This window comes from Physella acuta, unplaced genomic scaffold (genome assembly GCF_028476545.2).
Source record: "Physella acuta isolate Inbredline_101_S28 unplaced genomic scaffold, ASM2847654v3 ptg000969l, whole genome shotgun sequence".
Lineage (NCBI taxonomy): Eukaryota > Metazoa > Mollusca > Gastropoda > Physidae > Physella > Physella acuta.
This window is the reverse complement of record NW_026732486.1, coordinates 638,017-652,508: the sequence shown is the minus strand read 5'-3', so window position 1 is coordinate 652,508 and position 14,492 is coordinate 638,017. Positions and strand designations below refer to the sequence as shown.

At 39.8% G+C, this 14,492-nt stretch overlaps 2 protein-coding genes across 2 annotated transcripts; both read right to left on the bottom strand.

Moving 5' to 3' along the window:
- Window positions 1-6,604: 6,604 nt before the first annotated feature.
- LOC131954040 (uncharacterized) lies at window positions 6,605-7,150 on the bottom strand. The gene has a single exon (XM_059317522.1). The coding sequence runs from the start codon at window positions 7,148-7,150 to the stop codon at window positions 6,605-6,607; it is 546 nt and encodes a 181-aa protein (XP_059173505.1).
- A 2,542-nt stretch (window positions 7,151-9,692) lies between these two features.
- Window positions 9,693-10,754, bottom strand: LOC131954039 (FMRFamide receptor-like). Its single transcript, XM_059317521.1, has one exon. The coding sequence runs from the start codon at window positions 10,752-10,754 to the stop codon at window positions 9,693-9,695; it is 1,062 nt and encodes a 353-aa protein (XP_059173504.1).
- Between the last annotated feature and the right edge of the window lie 3,738 nt (window positions 10,755-14,492).

The following is a 14,492-nucleotide window of genomic DNA, read 5'->3' as shown; positions in this document are numbered from 1 at the left end:
TAGACAAAAATATAATTAGATGTTATGAAAAAGTAAACGCATATTTAAATCTGATTTACATTGAATATAATTTAAAGTTTAGAACATCGTAAATAATTACATATAATTTACATTTAGTTTTGTAAATGTTAATTTTGAGAAACAGAAAGAAAGATATATTTACAACTAGTGTGGCAGTAGTCTCCACCAACTATTACATTCCTGTAACTGATAATTTTTTGAGTCGACCTTGAAGGTCTGTATAATCAGGTTAATGACAGATGTACCGTATACAATTTTTGTTTGATATACCAACTATTTATCTTTTTAATGACAGATGTACCGTATACAATTTTTGTTGGATAAACCTACTATTTATCTTCTCAATGATAGATGTATTGTATACAATTTTTTTTTCTTTCGGGAATATTTCCCTTTGTGTTTTAATTGCAAAATATTTTCGGATTTTTTTTATAACTTAAATTTATAATTTTTGAATTGTGTGTCTGGGTGTGTGTACGTGTGTGGATCTTTTAATATTTTTTATTTAAATAAACCGGTAGTGATCTCCCCTAAACTTTCTCCAATATTCTTATATAACAACACGGCGGATGGCAACTCGGGCTATAGACATGATTTTTTAAATCCATTTTTAAGTAATTAAACTTTTAAAAATAGAATAGAATCTCGTAGAAAAAAGAATTGAGCACCAAGTAAACGCCAAACGAAATGTGAATAATAATGCGGAATATTATTGGTACTTTATAAATTCACATGCGTTATTTTTTGAGAAATCGGAAATAGCGTAAATTACTACTTCCGGTCAACGGAAATTACTCAAAATTTGACTATACTCAAGTTATGGGCTTTTGAAAAATTGAAAGTAGAATAAATTCCACTTCCGGTTATCGGAAATCGCTGACAAGTTTATACAAAACTACAAATTTAATATAATACTTATATATGAAATTTCATCATCCTAGCTGTAACCAGTGTTTCTTCCAGACTTTTTTGCCCCCCCCCCCCCCGAAGAGATGCCTGGAAGAAACTCTGGCTGTAACGGTACTGAAGTTATCGTGTTCACAGACACACATACACAAACACACACACACGGACATAATTGCAAAGCCCAGTTTTTCAGACTCGATTACGCATAAAACGTAAACATTTTGATAAAACTGGATTTATAATTTTTGCCCGATTAAAATAAGTCCTCTATACTCCGGATGTGATGAAGGACTGAGGAGTAAAACGGTGAAAACTGTCAAAATTTCATGTGATTTTTGTGCACGATTTCAATACTTTCTCTATACTCTGCATACGAGAAAGTAAAAAACATCTGTTCTTTAGCTTGTTCCGCCAGTAATTCGAATTTCTGTCGGGTCTTAAGTTATCGACTAAGGTGGTTTTTCAAATGTCTTTAAAGTTTGACATCTCTCCTAGTCGAAGTTTTTCGTGTTGATGTTTCTGTGTATCACTGGTTGACATCTCTCCTGGTCGAAGTTTTTCGTGTTGATGTTTCTGTGTATCATGGGGAGCAACACATCTGGTTACAATTTTTTTATTCTATAGCGCTTCAACAACAATGTTTTGTCCGACTCCTGGGATGTCTTCGTGAGACAAAAGATTTTACAAGTGTGTTTTTATACCAGCCCTTGTATTGACTGGACAGGTAACTGGCAGTTACCTGTCACAGTTACCTGTCTGAGATAGGTGCCTGCGACACTACAAGCTGTTGCAAGTTGTTGGTATCTGAAGTCATGGAGACAACACCAACAACAGAGAATGGAGACAACACCAACATTAGAGAATGGAGAAAACAAAACCCAACCTGAGTTTTTTATTCCCTCAAGTATCAGCGAGATTCTCACAGTCCTGGGATTCGGCTGGGGCAGCTGAATAATATCACGTGATGTCCGTAGCAACGGTCCTTTTTGGTTGCACCCCACTAAACTTCAGACTTTCCGTGGACACTAAACTTTATACTTTCTGTGGACAATAAAATCCAGACTTTCCGTGGATTTGGTATTTGGTGAGCTAATGAGGTTTGAATTACATACAGCTAGTCTCACTGATTCAGTATGATCATCTACACCGTCATGGCTGACGTCATTGGCCCAGTTGTCGTAATATTGTACGTCATCAACATCCTGGTCTTGACCAAGCTGTTCTATGACACGTGCAGCACGTCACTGGTCAGTCTGTCAGTGGATGACGTCACAGCTCTAGCCATGTCCTGTCTAGAGCCGGTCAGTGGCTCCCCCAAACAGATGTATCGTGTACTGGTCGCCCCCGCTAGTCCACTCTTATTTTGGTATCAAAGTTTCTCATCTTTTGAGGCAGACCTTGGTTCAACGATCATTAATTCACTCATATTAAACGATCTGTATGACCTTTGGAAAGTATCTTTGACCTTACACTTTAGCCTCAACCTTGTATTTAACACAAATATATGTTTTAAGCTTGAGCTCCAGTTTAAGCTATGGTTAGCTCTAGATTTCTATACAACATTTTGTGTGCAACATTTGGTGTACATACAGCTATACAGCATTTGGTGTGAGTACAGCTATAGAAGATTTGGTGTAAAAGATTTGGTGTGAGTACAGCTTGGGTTGGGTTGTGTTGGGTTGTGTTGGGTTGCGTTGGGTTGCGTTGTGTTGGGTTGGGTTGTGTTGGGTTGTGTTGGGTTGTGTTGGGTTGTGTTGGGTTGGGTTGTGTTGTGTTGTGTTGGGTTGTGTTGGGTTGTGTTGGGTTGTGTTGGGTTGTGTTGGGTTGTGTTGGGTTGCGTTGGGTTGCGTTGTGTTGGGTTGTGTTGGGTTGCGTTGTGTTGGGTTGCGTTGTGTTGGGTTGCGTTGTGTTGCGTTGTGTTGGGTTGCGTTGTGTTGCGTTGTGTTGGGTTGCGTTGGGTTGCGTTGTGTTGCGTTGTGTTGGGTTGCGTTGTGTTGGGTTGCGTTGCGTTGTGTTGCGTTGTGTTGGGTTGCGTTGTGTTGGGTTGGGTTGTGTTGGGTTGTGTTGGGTTGTGTTGGGTTGTGTTGGGTTGGGTTGTGTTGGGTTGTGTTGGGTTGTGTTGGGTTGTGTTGGGTTGTGTTGGGTTGTGTTGGGTTGTGTTGGGTTGTGTTGGGTTGTGTTGGGTTGGGTTGCGTTGTGTTGGGTTGGGTTGCGTTGTGTTGGGTTGTGTTGGGTTGTGTTGGGTTGCGTTGGGTTGCGTTGTGTTGGGTTGCGTTGTGTTGCGTTGTGTTGGGTTGCGTTGGGTTGCGTTGTGTTGCGTTGTGTTGGGTTGCGTTGTGTTGGGTTGCGTTGTGTTGGGTTGCGTTGTGTTGCGTTGTGTTGGGTTGCGTTGTGTTGCGTTGTGTTGGGTTGCGTTGGGTTGCGTTGTGTTGCGTTGTGTTGGGTTGCGTTGTGTTGGGTTGCGTTGTGTTGGGTTGCGTTGTGTTGCGTTGTGTTGGGTTGCGTTGTGTTGGGTTGTGTTGGGTTGCGTTGGGTTGGGTTGCGTTGTGTTGGGTTGCGTTGTGTTGGGTTGCGTTGTGTTGCGTTGTGTTGGGTTGCGTTGGGTTGCGTTGGGTTGCGTTGTGTTGGGTTGTGTTGGGTTGCGTTGTGTTGGGTTGCGTTGTGTTGGGTTGCGTTGTGTTGGGTTGCGTTGTGTTGCGTTGTGTTGGGTTGCGTTGTGTTGGGTTGTGTTGGGTTGCGTTGGGTTGCGTTGGGTTGTGTTGGGTTGTGTTGGGTTTGTTTCTTTGGTTTTGTTATGAACAACATGTTTTAATTTAGCGCAGAGTCTTTTGGTACAGTGTAGGTCATTCTGGTGGGTCAGGGTAGTAGGTCATGGTGGTAGGTCATTCTGGAAGGTGTAGGTGAAGGTGGTAGGTCAGGGTGTTAAGGTGTTCGTCAGTTCTAGCTATAGCAGGAAGTCAAAAGTTCAAGGCTGATCAAATAATTTCTCTAGTGACGCGATAATTAAGCCGTCAAGGATGAAAGCGTTTACCCATGTCGCTCAGGAAATATGTTCGTTTGAAACATTAACTTCCTTTGGTAAATTCGTATTTAAGGTGTTTCTTAAAATTGTTTAGAATTTCTACAGTTAAAATATTTCACTAGTGTGTATAAGAGGAGTCATGTCGTCAAGTTTTAAAAACAACTAGACCTAGACAAATATATTTATTTTTCCTAGACGATCCCGTTTAATTAATTCGATCCCCATATAAACTTTGCAATAAACTGTAATGAATGATGTATTTATTAAAGAACAACGTAATATACTTTGTTTTCCGCAGTGTGAAAGAATGGACGTTTGAGAGCGCTTTCACAAAATCAAATTTCTTAATGATACAAACTACCCCCCCCCCCCCCCCATGAAAATACTACAACAAAAATGGCCACTAAGTCTATGTAGTGACCCAGATGTACCACAAAAAAAAACTTAGAATCAGTAAAACAATGGAGTGAATAGAGAAATACTATAGCACGCTGGTAGCACCGCTACTGTGTGAAAGAATTGAGGAAACAACGTCAGGCTGGTTCAGACGTTCTGATGGAAACACGTGATCAGGTCGGTCCAAAATAAAAAATGTTCATTAAAAATACTGATAGGGGAAACCACCAAAAGAATATTTTTTTATATTAATTTCAGTTACCTCCCTTGAGTTTTAAAATTGAACCAAATTCAATTGTACAGGAATAGTTTACGTACTTTATAACTAGGTGCTAATTATTTGTGCTTGATGTAAGTTGAAGATATAAAATCTGTGACAACCTAAAATCTAGCGTGTGTCGCAGCAAATTGAACTTTTGTGTGGCTGATTAAGTGTGGGGCAACCACATTCCTTTCTCTGTCTCACTTATCAGCCACACTGATGTTTCACACTGATGTTTCACATTGATGTTTCACATTGATGTTTCACACTGATGTTTCACACTGATGTTTCACACTCATGTTTAAAACACGTCAAATACTTTTTTTTCTACGTGCTAAAGAAAAGTAACGAAAACATGTCTGACTGTCTGTAATTGGTCTAAAATGCATTGCTGAACTTTCCATCACAAACGACACTACCATCCCAAACGACACTACCATCCCAAACGACACTACCATCCCAAACGACACTACCACCACAAACGACACCACCATCACAAATGACACCACCATCACAAACGACACCACCATCACAAACGACACTACCATCCCAAACGACACTACCATCCCAAACGACACTACCATCCCAAACGACACCACCATCACAAACGACACTACCATCCCAAACGACACTACCATCCCAAACGACACTACCACCACAAACGACACTACCATCACAAACGACACTACCATCATCTACTGTCAGACTCATCAAGTGCCGGCCATCACGTGACTGGGCAGACAACTCACTGTATTAAATGTGTGGACGATGTTTGCTACAGCTACTTGCTTGCGGGATTTATTCCATTACACCTAACTTAAAACAAAATAAGGGAGACAACAGATAACAGATTGCCGAAAATTTCTATAAATGTGAAAATGTAAGTCTACACAGAGTTGCAATCAAGGCGGTTATTTTTAACTTCGAAATTTGTGTTTTTCATTTTAAGTTTCTATAACAAATTAATGAATACTTAAAATCATCAAATTTTAAATTTATAAATTTATTGTCTTTTAAATTAGCAAAACATTAGTGAGTTTGTAACCTGTTTTTAAAGACAAGAAACATGTTTATTTTAAACGACTATTGGAAGCCTACCTTTTAAGTGTTCGCTTATTTAAAAAAACAATTAATCGCTAAACCTGATTAGCCACCCCTTCCCACCCAAATTAAATAAACTTATGTTAGTTTTTTTATTCAAGTCGTTTGTTCTTCATACTCCGCCAGACCTCTCCTAACTCTCAATAGAACTTTAAAGAATCATTTAATTAAATATTTAAATATTCTGGACTAATTAAAATATGAAATTGACGTTTTGTAATATGTAAAAATAAATCATTTTAAATGAATAAAAGTACATGTTAGAAAGAAGTATTACAATTGTAAATCTGTATCAGGCCTCCCAAGTCGATGATAAAAACTGTGATACTAAGGCGAACAATGCAAGGCAAACGTTCTAAGGCAAATAAAAACCTTTTACAGAGGTACCATTGTCTGTCTGTCTGTCTGTAGGTTTGTGTGTTGGTTTGTGGTTGAATCTTGTAACTCAGTTTCGACCCACTTCTAATGCAACAATATCCATGCTTTTCCAGACAATGCAAGAAGATCTAATTTTTAAACCTAATTAGAAATTAAATTAATCATTAAAAAGTAATTTGAACCACCCTGTGGGGGGGGGGGGGGAGTCGATCGCTAATAGGTGGCCGATATTGGTATGGAAAACTTATTCAGCCTGACTAGTTTGTATATATCCGATGTTTACATTCTACGCTCATACTGTAAGCACTTGAAACTTTCGGGGTGGGGAGTGAGGGTGGGGTTGCAGACACTGAAAGTATTTTTCTATATAAGCTATATCCGTTTTTTTCTATTAGGTCTGGTGAGAGGCGGGGGGATGTTTTTATACCCAGCACGACGTGTAGCGACGATGTTCACTTTCGACCGGAAATGGTCGTTTGAAAGCCACGTGATCAGGGTGTGACGACATAACCTGTGACCTATTTCAACTTGAGGCCGATCATTGAGCCCAGCTCGACCTTGAACTTTGAACTTGTGTTGAGGTAGATAAAAAAGTTGACCGTGGCGTTGACGGACTCCAGCAAGAAGAAAGTTGAAAACGAGGCCACGAAGAGATTCTTGTAGCGCCCCGTGACGCTGAACTCACGGACCAACATCATGGCCACCGACCCCAGAACAGCAGGCGTGGAGCAGACGACAAACACCGCGGAGATCAGGGCTATGACCTTGACCAGCCTCGTGTCTCTAGAGGTCAAGGACGAATTTTGGGAAGCCGTTGACGTTGATTTTCTCCACTCTGAGTTTTTCAAAAAGACTTTGATCAAACCGGAAGCGAAGCCCATGACGAGGAAGTAGGTCAGGAACTGTATGAAGACGTTGGTCAGCAGGGAGATTGTCTCCAGGAGACCGCTGGACGTCTCCGCCACCAGTCCCAGCATGCTCGAGTTGCTGCTGGGGTCAAAGGTCAACCCGATCCTGAACCCGACGAACGCCGGGGTGGTGGCGAGCAGAGGCACCAGGACCATGACGAGGCAGACGACAGCCGTGCGTGCCGGCGTCACCAACCGTCTCACCTGCAGAGGGTGCGCCACGGCGATGAACCTCTCGACCGTGATGAATGCCGTGAGACAGCCGGATATCCGGCCGAAGAGCACGTGCGGCCAGCCGAGTATGACGTAGTTGATGGCGTTGATCAGGCCGACGTCATCAATACTGGCTAGGACGGCGGGGTTGTAGACAGTGGCGTAGCCCAGCATCATCAGCAGCACCCCCGGGGTTGTAGACAGTGGCGTAGCCCAGCATCATCAGCAGCACCCCCGTGTCGGCGGCTGAGATGGCAGACAGCGTGATGTTGGTGGTCTCGCTGTAGCCCAGACGTGCGAAGACCACCATGTTGATGACGTTTAGGGCCACGCCCACCACCCCGATACTTCCGCCCAGGATGACGTAGTTGACGTAGGTGAAGATGTACAAAGTGACGTCACTCACCAGGTCGTCATTCTCGCCTGTCCTTGAACTTGAGTTACAGCTGACTGTCTCCATTAAGACAGCGGGTCTGTGTTTGTGAAGGTCAAGATGAAGGTTAAATGTCTTCATGCCACACGGGCATTCGTGTAACAGGAAACTTTGCCGTACAGGGGCAGTAGAGTTTTGAAGTGATTGAAACCACCTATGGGTATATCTCCATTATGACCAGAGTAAAATAAATACTTTTTTTTTAATCTGAGAATAAAACAGTTCTATTTTTAGATAGGTGAGTACAACGGTGGTGTGCACACCTTCAACACTATCGGAACATACCTGTGTCTATAGCAATTCTTTAGAACACCTTTAGTACAGAAAAGGTGTGACGCACACGAACACACCTGTGCGAATGACCCCCACAAGGTACCCACATGTCACGTGGACCGTCAGACGCACCACGTCATCCAGCCAGACTTAGCCAGTCTTCCAGTCTGTTACTTGTTTGATGGGTTTCAAAACTACAGATCCAGAGATCGCACATCTAAAGATACTGAAATACATGAACCATGGGGGTCGATGGTGTGAGGCTTTGTAAGTTTCCGGACAATGGGAAAACAAGATGGCTGGTGCAGACCACAGCGTGGGGGGGGGGAGAACTGGCTGTAATTACTGCGCTTGTGTATGGGGGGGGGGGGGACTGTATGGCTGTAATTACGAGTTGTGTTTCTTGTTAACTTTCAGACATCAGCTATTAACATCACATAGAACATCACATAGAACATCAATTGGAAAAATAATTAAAAACACAACAATTATTGCTCTTTAAACATAGAAGCCTATTGGTCCCATCACAACGGTATCATTAAAAAACTAGTTTTAATGAGGTGTAATGATTCCATTGTGCTGTAATTACATCTTTAGAGGTCACTCACATCGTATCATTACACTTAACCCATTACACGTAATTGTCTGTCTAATAACTATGCTAAACATTTCAGTATTACACCAGTTAGAATAATGAGCAACTAGAATTAAAAAAAAAATTATTCGATTGTTTAATTAAAGGATTAGTACAATGTCTACTGATCTAGCTAAGATATTAGAAGAAGACGTGAAACAGTTCCTAGTCCTGTCTATGGCACCTGTGTGTGACACCTGTCTGTGGCACCTGTGTGTCCTGTGATCCAAACTTTAAAGCTCGGATGTCAGTACCATGTCTTGTTTAGTTCCACTTTACTGTTCCACATTTGGTTTTATACGACAAAAGTTTAATTGAGAAGAAACAAATATTTAAAGACATTTTCTTGAAAATGTTTTGAACAAGTTGACTTTCTTCATCTCAACACTGGAAGTGACCGAACTAATGAATCGAACATTTTTAGTTTTCTTCTACTCCTGTTTAGAAGGCCATTCTGAAAGTTATGTTTTGTTATCGAAGTTTGAAAATGTTTCTTTCTATTTTAACAAGTTTTCGAACACAACTTTATCGATTCCATCAGCCGAAATAATGTTTCATTCACTGTATGACAGAGGCGTGTGTTAAAGAGAACCAACTTTTAACCACTCGCTTCACATTTATAGAACACCTCACGTTGTTCTAGCAGAGTAGATTCATCACGTTTGTTATGGTGTTAATTAACTGGGGATAATTTGTCTCCATCACGATACAAGACACAGCGAACTAACGAAAGATATAAACTCGCAAAAAATCAATCAATCGAAGCTGTATGTAAAGTGATAGTACACATGTAGTCATCAATTTTATTTTTCTTTATTACAATATCTTTACATCTGTACTGAGGTTAAAAACCACTTTTTATAGTGGGGTTGGGTTGAAGTTAGCATTGACCTAACTACACCAACATTCAGTCCATTGACCTGTGTGATATTTATTGACAGTTTTCTCAAGTCCTTCAAGAAAGTTTTTTTATAGGTAATTTCATAGTCGAAAGTGTTGCGTTATTTTTATAGTAACATTCCGACAATAAAGTCTGACAATAAAGTTCCGACATAGAAGTTTCCGACATTAAAGAAGTTCCGACACAGATTCCGACACTAAAGTTTCCGAAAAAAGTTTCCGACATTTCGGCTTGGAGCCAACATTTAAGAGACAACTATTTTCACAGTCCGTCCCTTGGGTAAACCTTTCTTAGCACGATGAAACAACTGGTAGAAAACGTTTCTAAATTTAGAACTCATCTTCAGGTAGATGAACATGTTGACGGTGGAGTTGATGGAGCTGAGGTTGAAGCAGATGTAGATGGTTGCTATAAATAGATTCTGCTCTTTGCCCTTGACATTGTAATCTTTGACCAATAGCATCACGACGTCAGCAACAACCAGGGGGAGAGAACAGCCAATGAAAACAAAGGATATTAATAGAACCATCCTCAACAGCATCCGGTCCCGGTTTGAAAAGTTGCTATTTTTAGTAACGGAAGCAGTTTGGTTCCTCCATTGGGTTGACCGGAAGAAGGCTTGAATGAGGCCTCCCGTGAAGAGAATGACGAGCGAGAAGGACAGGAACTCGATGCTGATGTTGATGCTGCGGGACACGCCCTCCAGGACGTCGCTGTTCTCCGCCACGATAAGTCCAACAGAGGTTTGGTTTGACATGGGGTTGAACCTCAGACCGATGCTGTTGGCCAGATACATGGGAACCGAGTAGGCCACCGAGAAGACAAACAGCCCGAGAGTAAATCTGACAGCCGTTGCCTTGGTAACCAGAGCCTTGACCTTCAGAGGCCAGGCCACACACACGAACCTTTCAAAGGTCAGAAAGGTTGTGAGACAACCCGCTATTCGGGTTGCCAGAACGTTGGGCCAGCCCAGCACGAGGTAGCCAACCGCCGCGAGGATGTCAAAGCTGGGTGCGGACAAGACGACCAGCGGGTTGGAGTTGACCGTGTAGCCCAACAGGGTGAGCAGGATGCACGTGTCGGCCACAGCCAGGCTGGCCAGGATGATGTTGGTGCTCTCGTTAAAGCCCAGCTTGACGTAGACGATGATGTTGATGATGTTGAAGACGATGCCCAGCGGACTGAGGAAGCTGGAGATGACCAAACTGACCAGCACAATGTTCTGGTACGTCGTGACGCCCATCAGTCCCGTCTCCCCCGTCTGGGGGTCGGGATGACTCCCAACCTCACAGTAGCTGTGGTTCATTTCGATCTTGAGCCACAACAACAGCTAAACTAGACTGATGACGTCACCTACAGGTAGACTAGACTGTAATGACGTCACTTACATGTAGATTAGACTGTGATGACGTCACCTACAGGTAGACTAGACTGTAATGACGTCACTTACATGTAGATTAGACTGTGATGACGTCACCTTCAGGTAGACTAAACTGTGATGACGTCACCTACAGGTAAACTAAATACACAATTGCTGTTCTTGTGTCAGTTGATTTTTATTTTTGCAGCAGTTTAAATGCGGTTATCTAAATCACTCATTGTGTTGGTAGTGTTCGGTCTTTATTGTTAAATGTAAGTGTAGGGGTAGGGGGGGGGGAAGGAGGAACTTACAACTAAATCATATACTTGAAGCTGCGTTATGTGTACTAGAGTTAGACAAAAAACTGTATCACCGAATATATCCTTATGTGTACAAAAGTTAGACAAAAATGTATCACCGAATGAACACTGTATGTGTACGAGATTTTGATTAAAACTAAACAATAGAATCTATGATGTCTGGCAACCCAGAAAGTTCAACAATACTCTGGCCACTTCCTCTCTCGTCTGCGATAGTCCATCAAGTCACTCACTGCACTCACTGTTTTAAGATTTGTAACCGGCAGACGGTAACCCAAGGGCAGGTTTATACTGGAGACAGTCTTGAAATGTGTCTTCAAGTTGACAGTTTCAAATGTGTCTCAAAACCGATAGTTTTAAATGTTTGTTAAAATCAATGAATGGTTGCGTACTGAGTAACGATGAAACGAAACAATTTTAAACTCTGGATCCTAAAGACCTCGTTATACCTGGCCGGCAGACATGTTTATTCAGTGATTCTCATCTAATTATAATTAGCTTTAATTGGATCACCTCCCTTTTACACGTAAGAAAGCTCAATTTTTAATTTGGCACAATCTACTTCAAACATAATTAAAATGTCTGCGTGTAAAAAAAGAAAGCGAACCAACTAATAATTATCCACCAATTAACTCGTCCAAAGAGAGGTGACATTTGGGTTTAGTTTCTTGTGAAAGACAGTTTTTAAAAAATTCCAAACAAAAACACACAAACATTAGTCAATACGATTGCTCGACGTCGTTGATTTAATTTCTGCGTTTAATGAGGTGTAGGTAAATATTTGTCATTGTTAGAATTAATTAAAAAGTGTGTCAATGACCTACGGAATTAATAAAACGTCGCAAGTACATTTGAGATCACATATTTCACAAACAGGGGTGAATAGAACAGCTTCAATCACAGAGGAAAGACTGATCGGCATGGATACAAAGATAAATTAACTTAATTATAAAGTATTTGATTGAAACATTAACTATGTTTACGTCTGTATTCAAACAAAGAATATTCTGGTCAGTTTATCTTCTGTGTGTTCTTATATTCTCGAGACATTATTGTCGCACCATTATGAAGAACTAGTGTTTCATTCAACACACAATGGTTGATAATGTAAATCTGGTTTTATGAACAATTCATACACAAAGTTATGGTAACTTGATTCATGTTATTTTATTCGTATGTTATTGCTAGTGTGTTTTGTTTTTGTAGTGTTGTTTTACTCGTATGTTATTGATAGTGTGTTTTGTTTTTGTAGTGTTGTTTTATTCGTATGTTATTGATAGTGTGTTTTGTTTGTAGTGTTGTTTTATTCGTAAGTTATTGATAGTGTGTTTTGTTTTTGTAGTGTTGTTTTATTCGTATGTTATTGATAGTGTGGTTTGTTTTGTAGTGTTGTTTTACTCGTATGTTATTGATAGTGTGTTTTGTTTTTGTAGTGTTGTTTTATTCGTATGTTATTGATAGTGTGTTTTGTTTGTAGTGTTGTTTTATTCGTAAGTTATTGATAGTGTGTTTTGTTTTTGTAGTGTTGTTTTATTCGTATGTTATTGATAGTGTGGTTTGTTTTTGTAGTGTTGTTTTATTCGTATGTTATTGATAGTGTGTTTTGTTTGTAGTGTTGTTTTATTCGTAAGTTATTGATAGTGTGTTTTGTTTTTGTAGTGTTGTTTTATTCGTATGTTATTGCTAGTGTGTTTTGTTTTTGTAGTGTTGTTTTATTCGTATGTTATTGATAGTGTGTTTTGTTTGTAGTGTTGTTTTATTCGTAAGTTATTGATAGTGTGTTTTGTTTTTGTAGTGTTGTTTTATTCGTATGTTATTGATAGTGTGTTTTGTTTTTGTAGTGTTGTTTTATTCGTATGTTATTGCTAGTGTGTTTTGTTTTTGTAGTGTTGTTTTATTCGTATGTTATTGATAGTGTGTTTTGTTTGTAGTGTTGTTTTATTCGTATGTTATTGATAGTGTGTTTTATCTCGCTGTTCAAGTTACCATCAGGCTTTGGAAGGACAGGATTTTGTCTTTCTAATCAGTTGTAGTGATGGACAGTAGGATCTAAAACCTTCGTTATATATATATATATATATATATATATATATATATATATATATATATATATATATATATATATATATATATATATATACAGAGGAACCCACAAACGGACAAAATTAATAAGAGGGAGCGCATCCCTGACCCTCCCCTTTTAGATAAGCACCTGTTGTATGTGTATCACGTGTCCAGTCTAATCGCTCTGAGTGGTCAGCTGACCTGCACCACACATTTGCGCCATACCGTCTCGTGATTAGCTGCTAAAGCAGATGACCAGAGGTCAATGTGCTAAAATAACGTTCACGAAGGGGGTGGAAGGGGGGAGGTGTTAAGAAAAAAGATCAGGTATGTGTTTGCAGTGGTAATTAAACATGGTGGTACCGTTACAACCAGTTGAGTGCTGTTAGGTAATGCTATGTGGTGGAGTTTGTTTTTCTCAAGGGCTTTTTGTCAGGCGCTCGACTTGATGATGTTGCTAGAATCTCAGATGTTTCACTCATTCAGTCGTGTGTTCAGAATGAGGCATAGAACTAGGTTAAAACTTAGAACAACGACACCAGATACAGAATTAATTCACAATTTATTTTCAGAATTTAGATTTCATTAGGCTTTTACATATGGGGTCGAATGACATAAATTTGAGTCACAATCTGACGTCACAATAGAAAGCATCTACAAGGGAACACACTTTAACTTTTGACATTCAACACGCACACATAACTATCTACATAATTTCTTTGTTTCCCTGTTTTAAAGTCTGTATGATCTAGAGTTAGACAAAGGACGGCTGTAAATATCTCTCCCAAATGTCACAGTAACTAGGTGTAGCATTCAGGTGCAGCAACCCCACCAGTTAACTTTTTACTTTCTCGTATATACGAAGTATAGAGCATGTCTTGAAATCGTGAAAAAATAAACCGGGAGTGATCTCCCCTAAACTTTCTCGAATATTCTTATATAACTTGGAATATAAACATGATTTTTAATTACTTAAAATTTTAAAAATAGAATAGAATCCCGAAGAAAAAAGAATTGCGCACCAAGCGAACGCCAAAACAAAATGTGCATAATAGTGAGCAATATTATTAGTACTTTTTAAATTTACATGCGTTTTTTGAGAAATCGGAAATAGCGTAAATTAGTACTTCCCTTCAACGGAAATTACTCAAAATTTGAAAGAAGGTAGAGAATTAGATATTTTACTAACATGTGAAATTTCATTTATCTATCTGAAATAGTACTCAAGTTATAGGCTTTTTAAAAATTCAAAATAGAAAAAGTACCACTTCCAGTTATCGAAAATCGCTCAAAAGTTGAT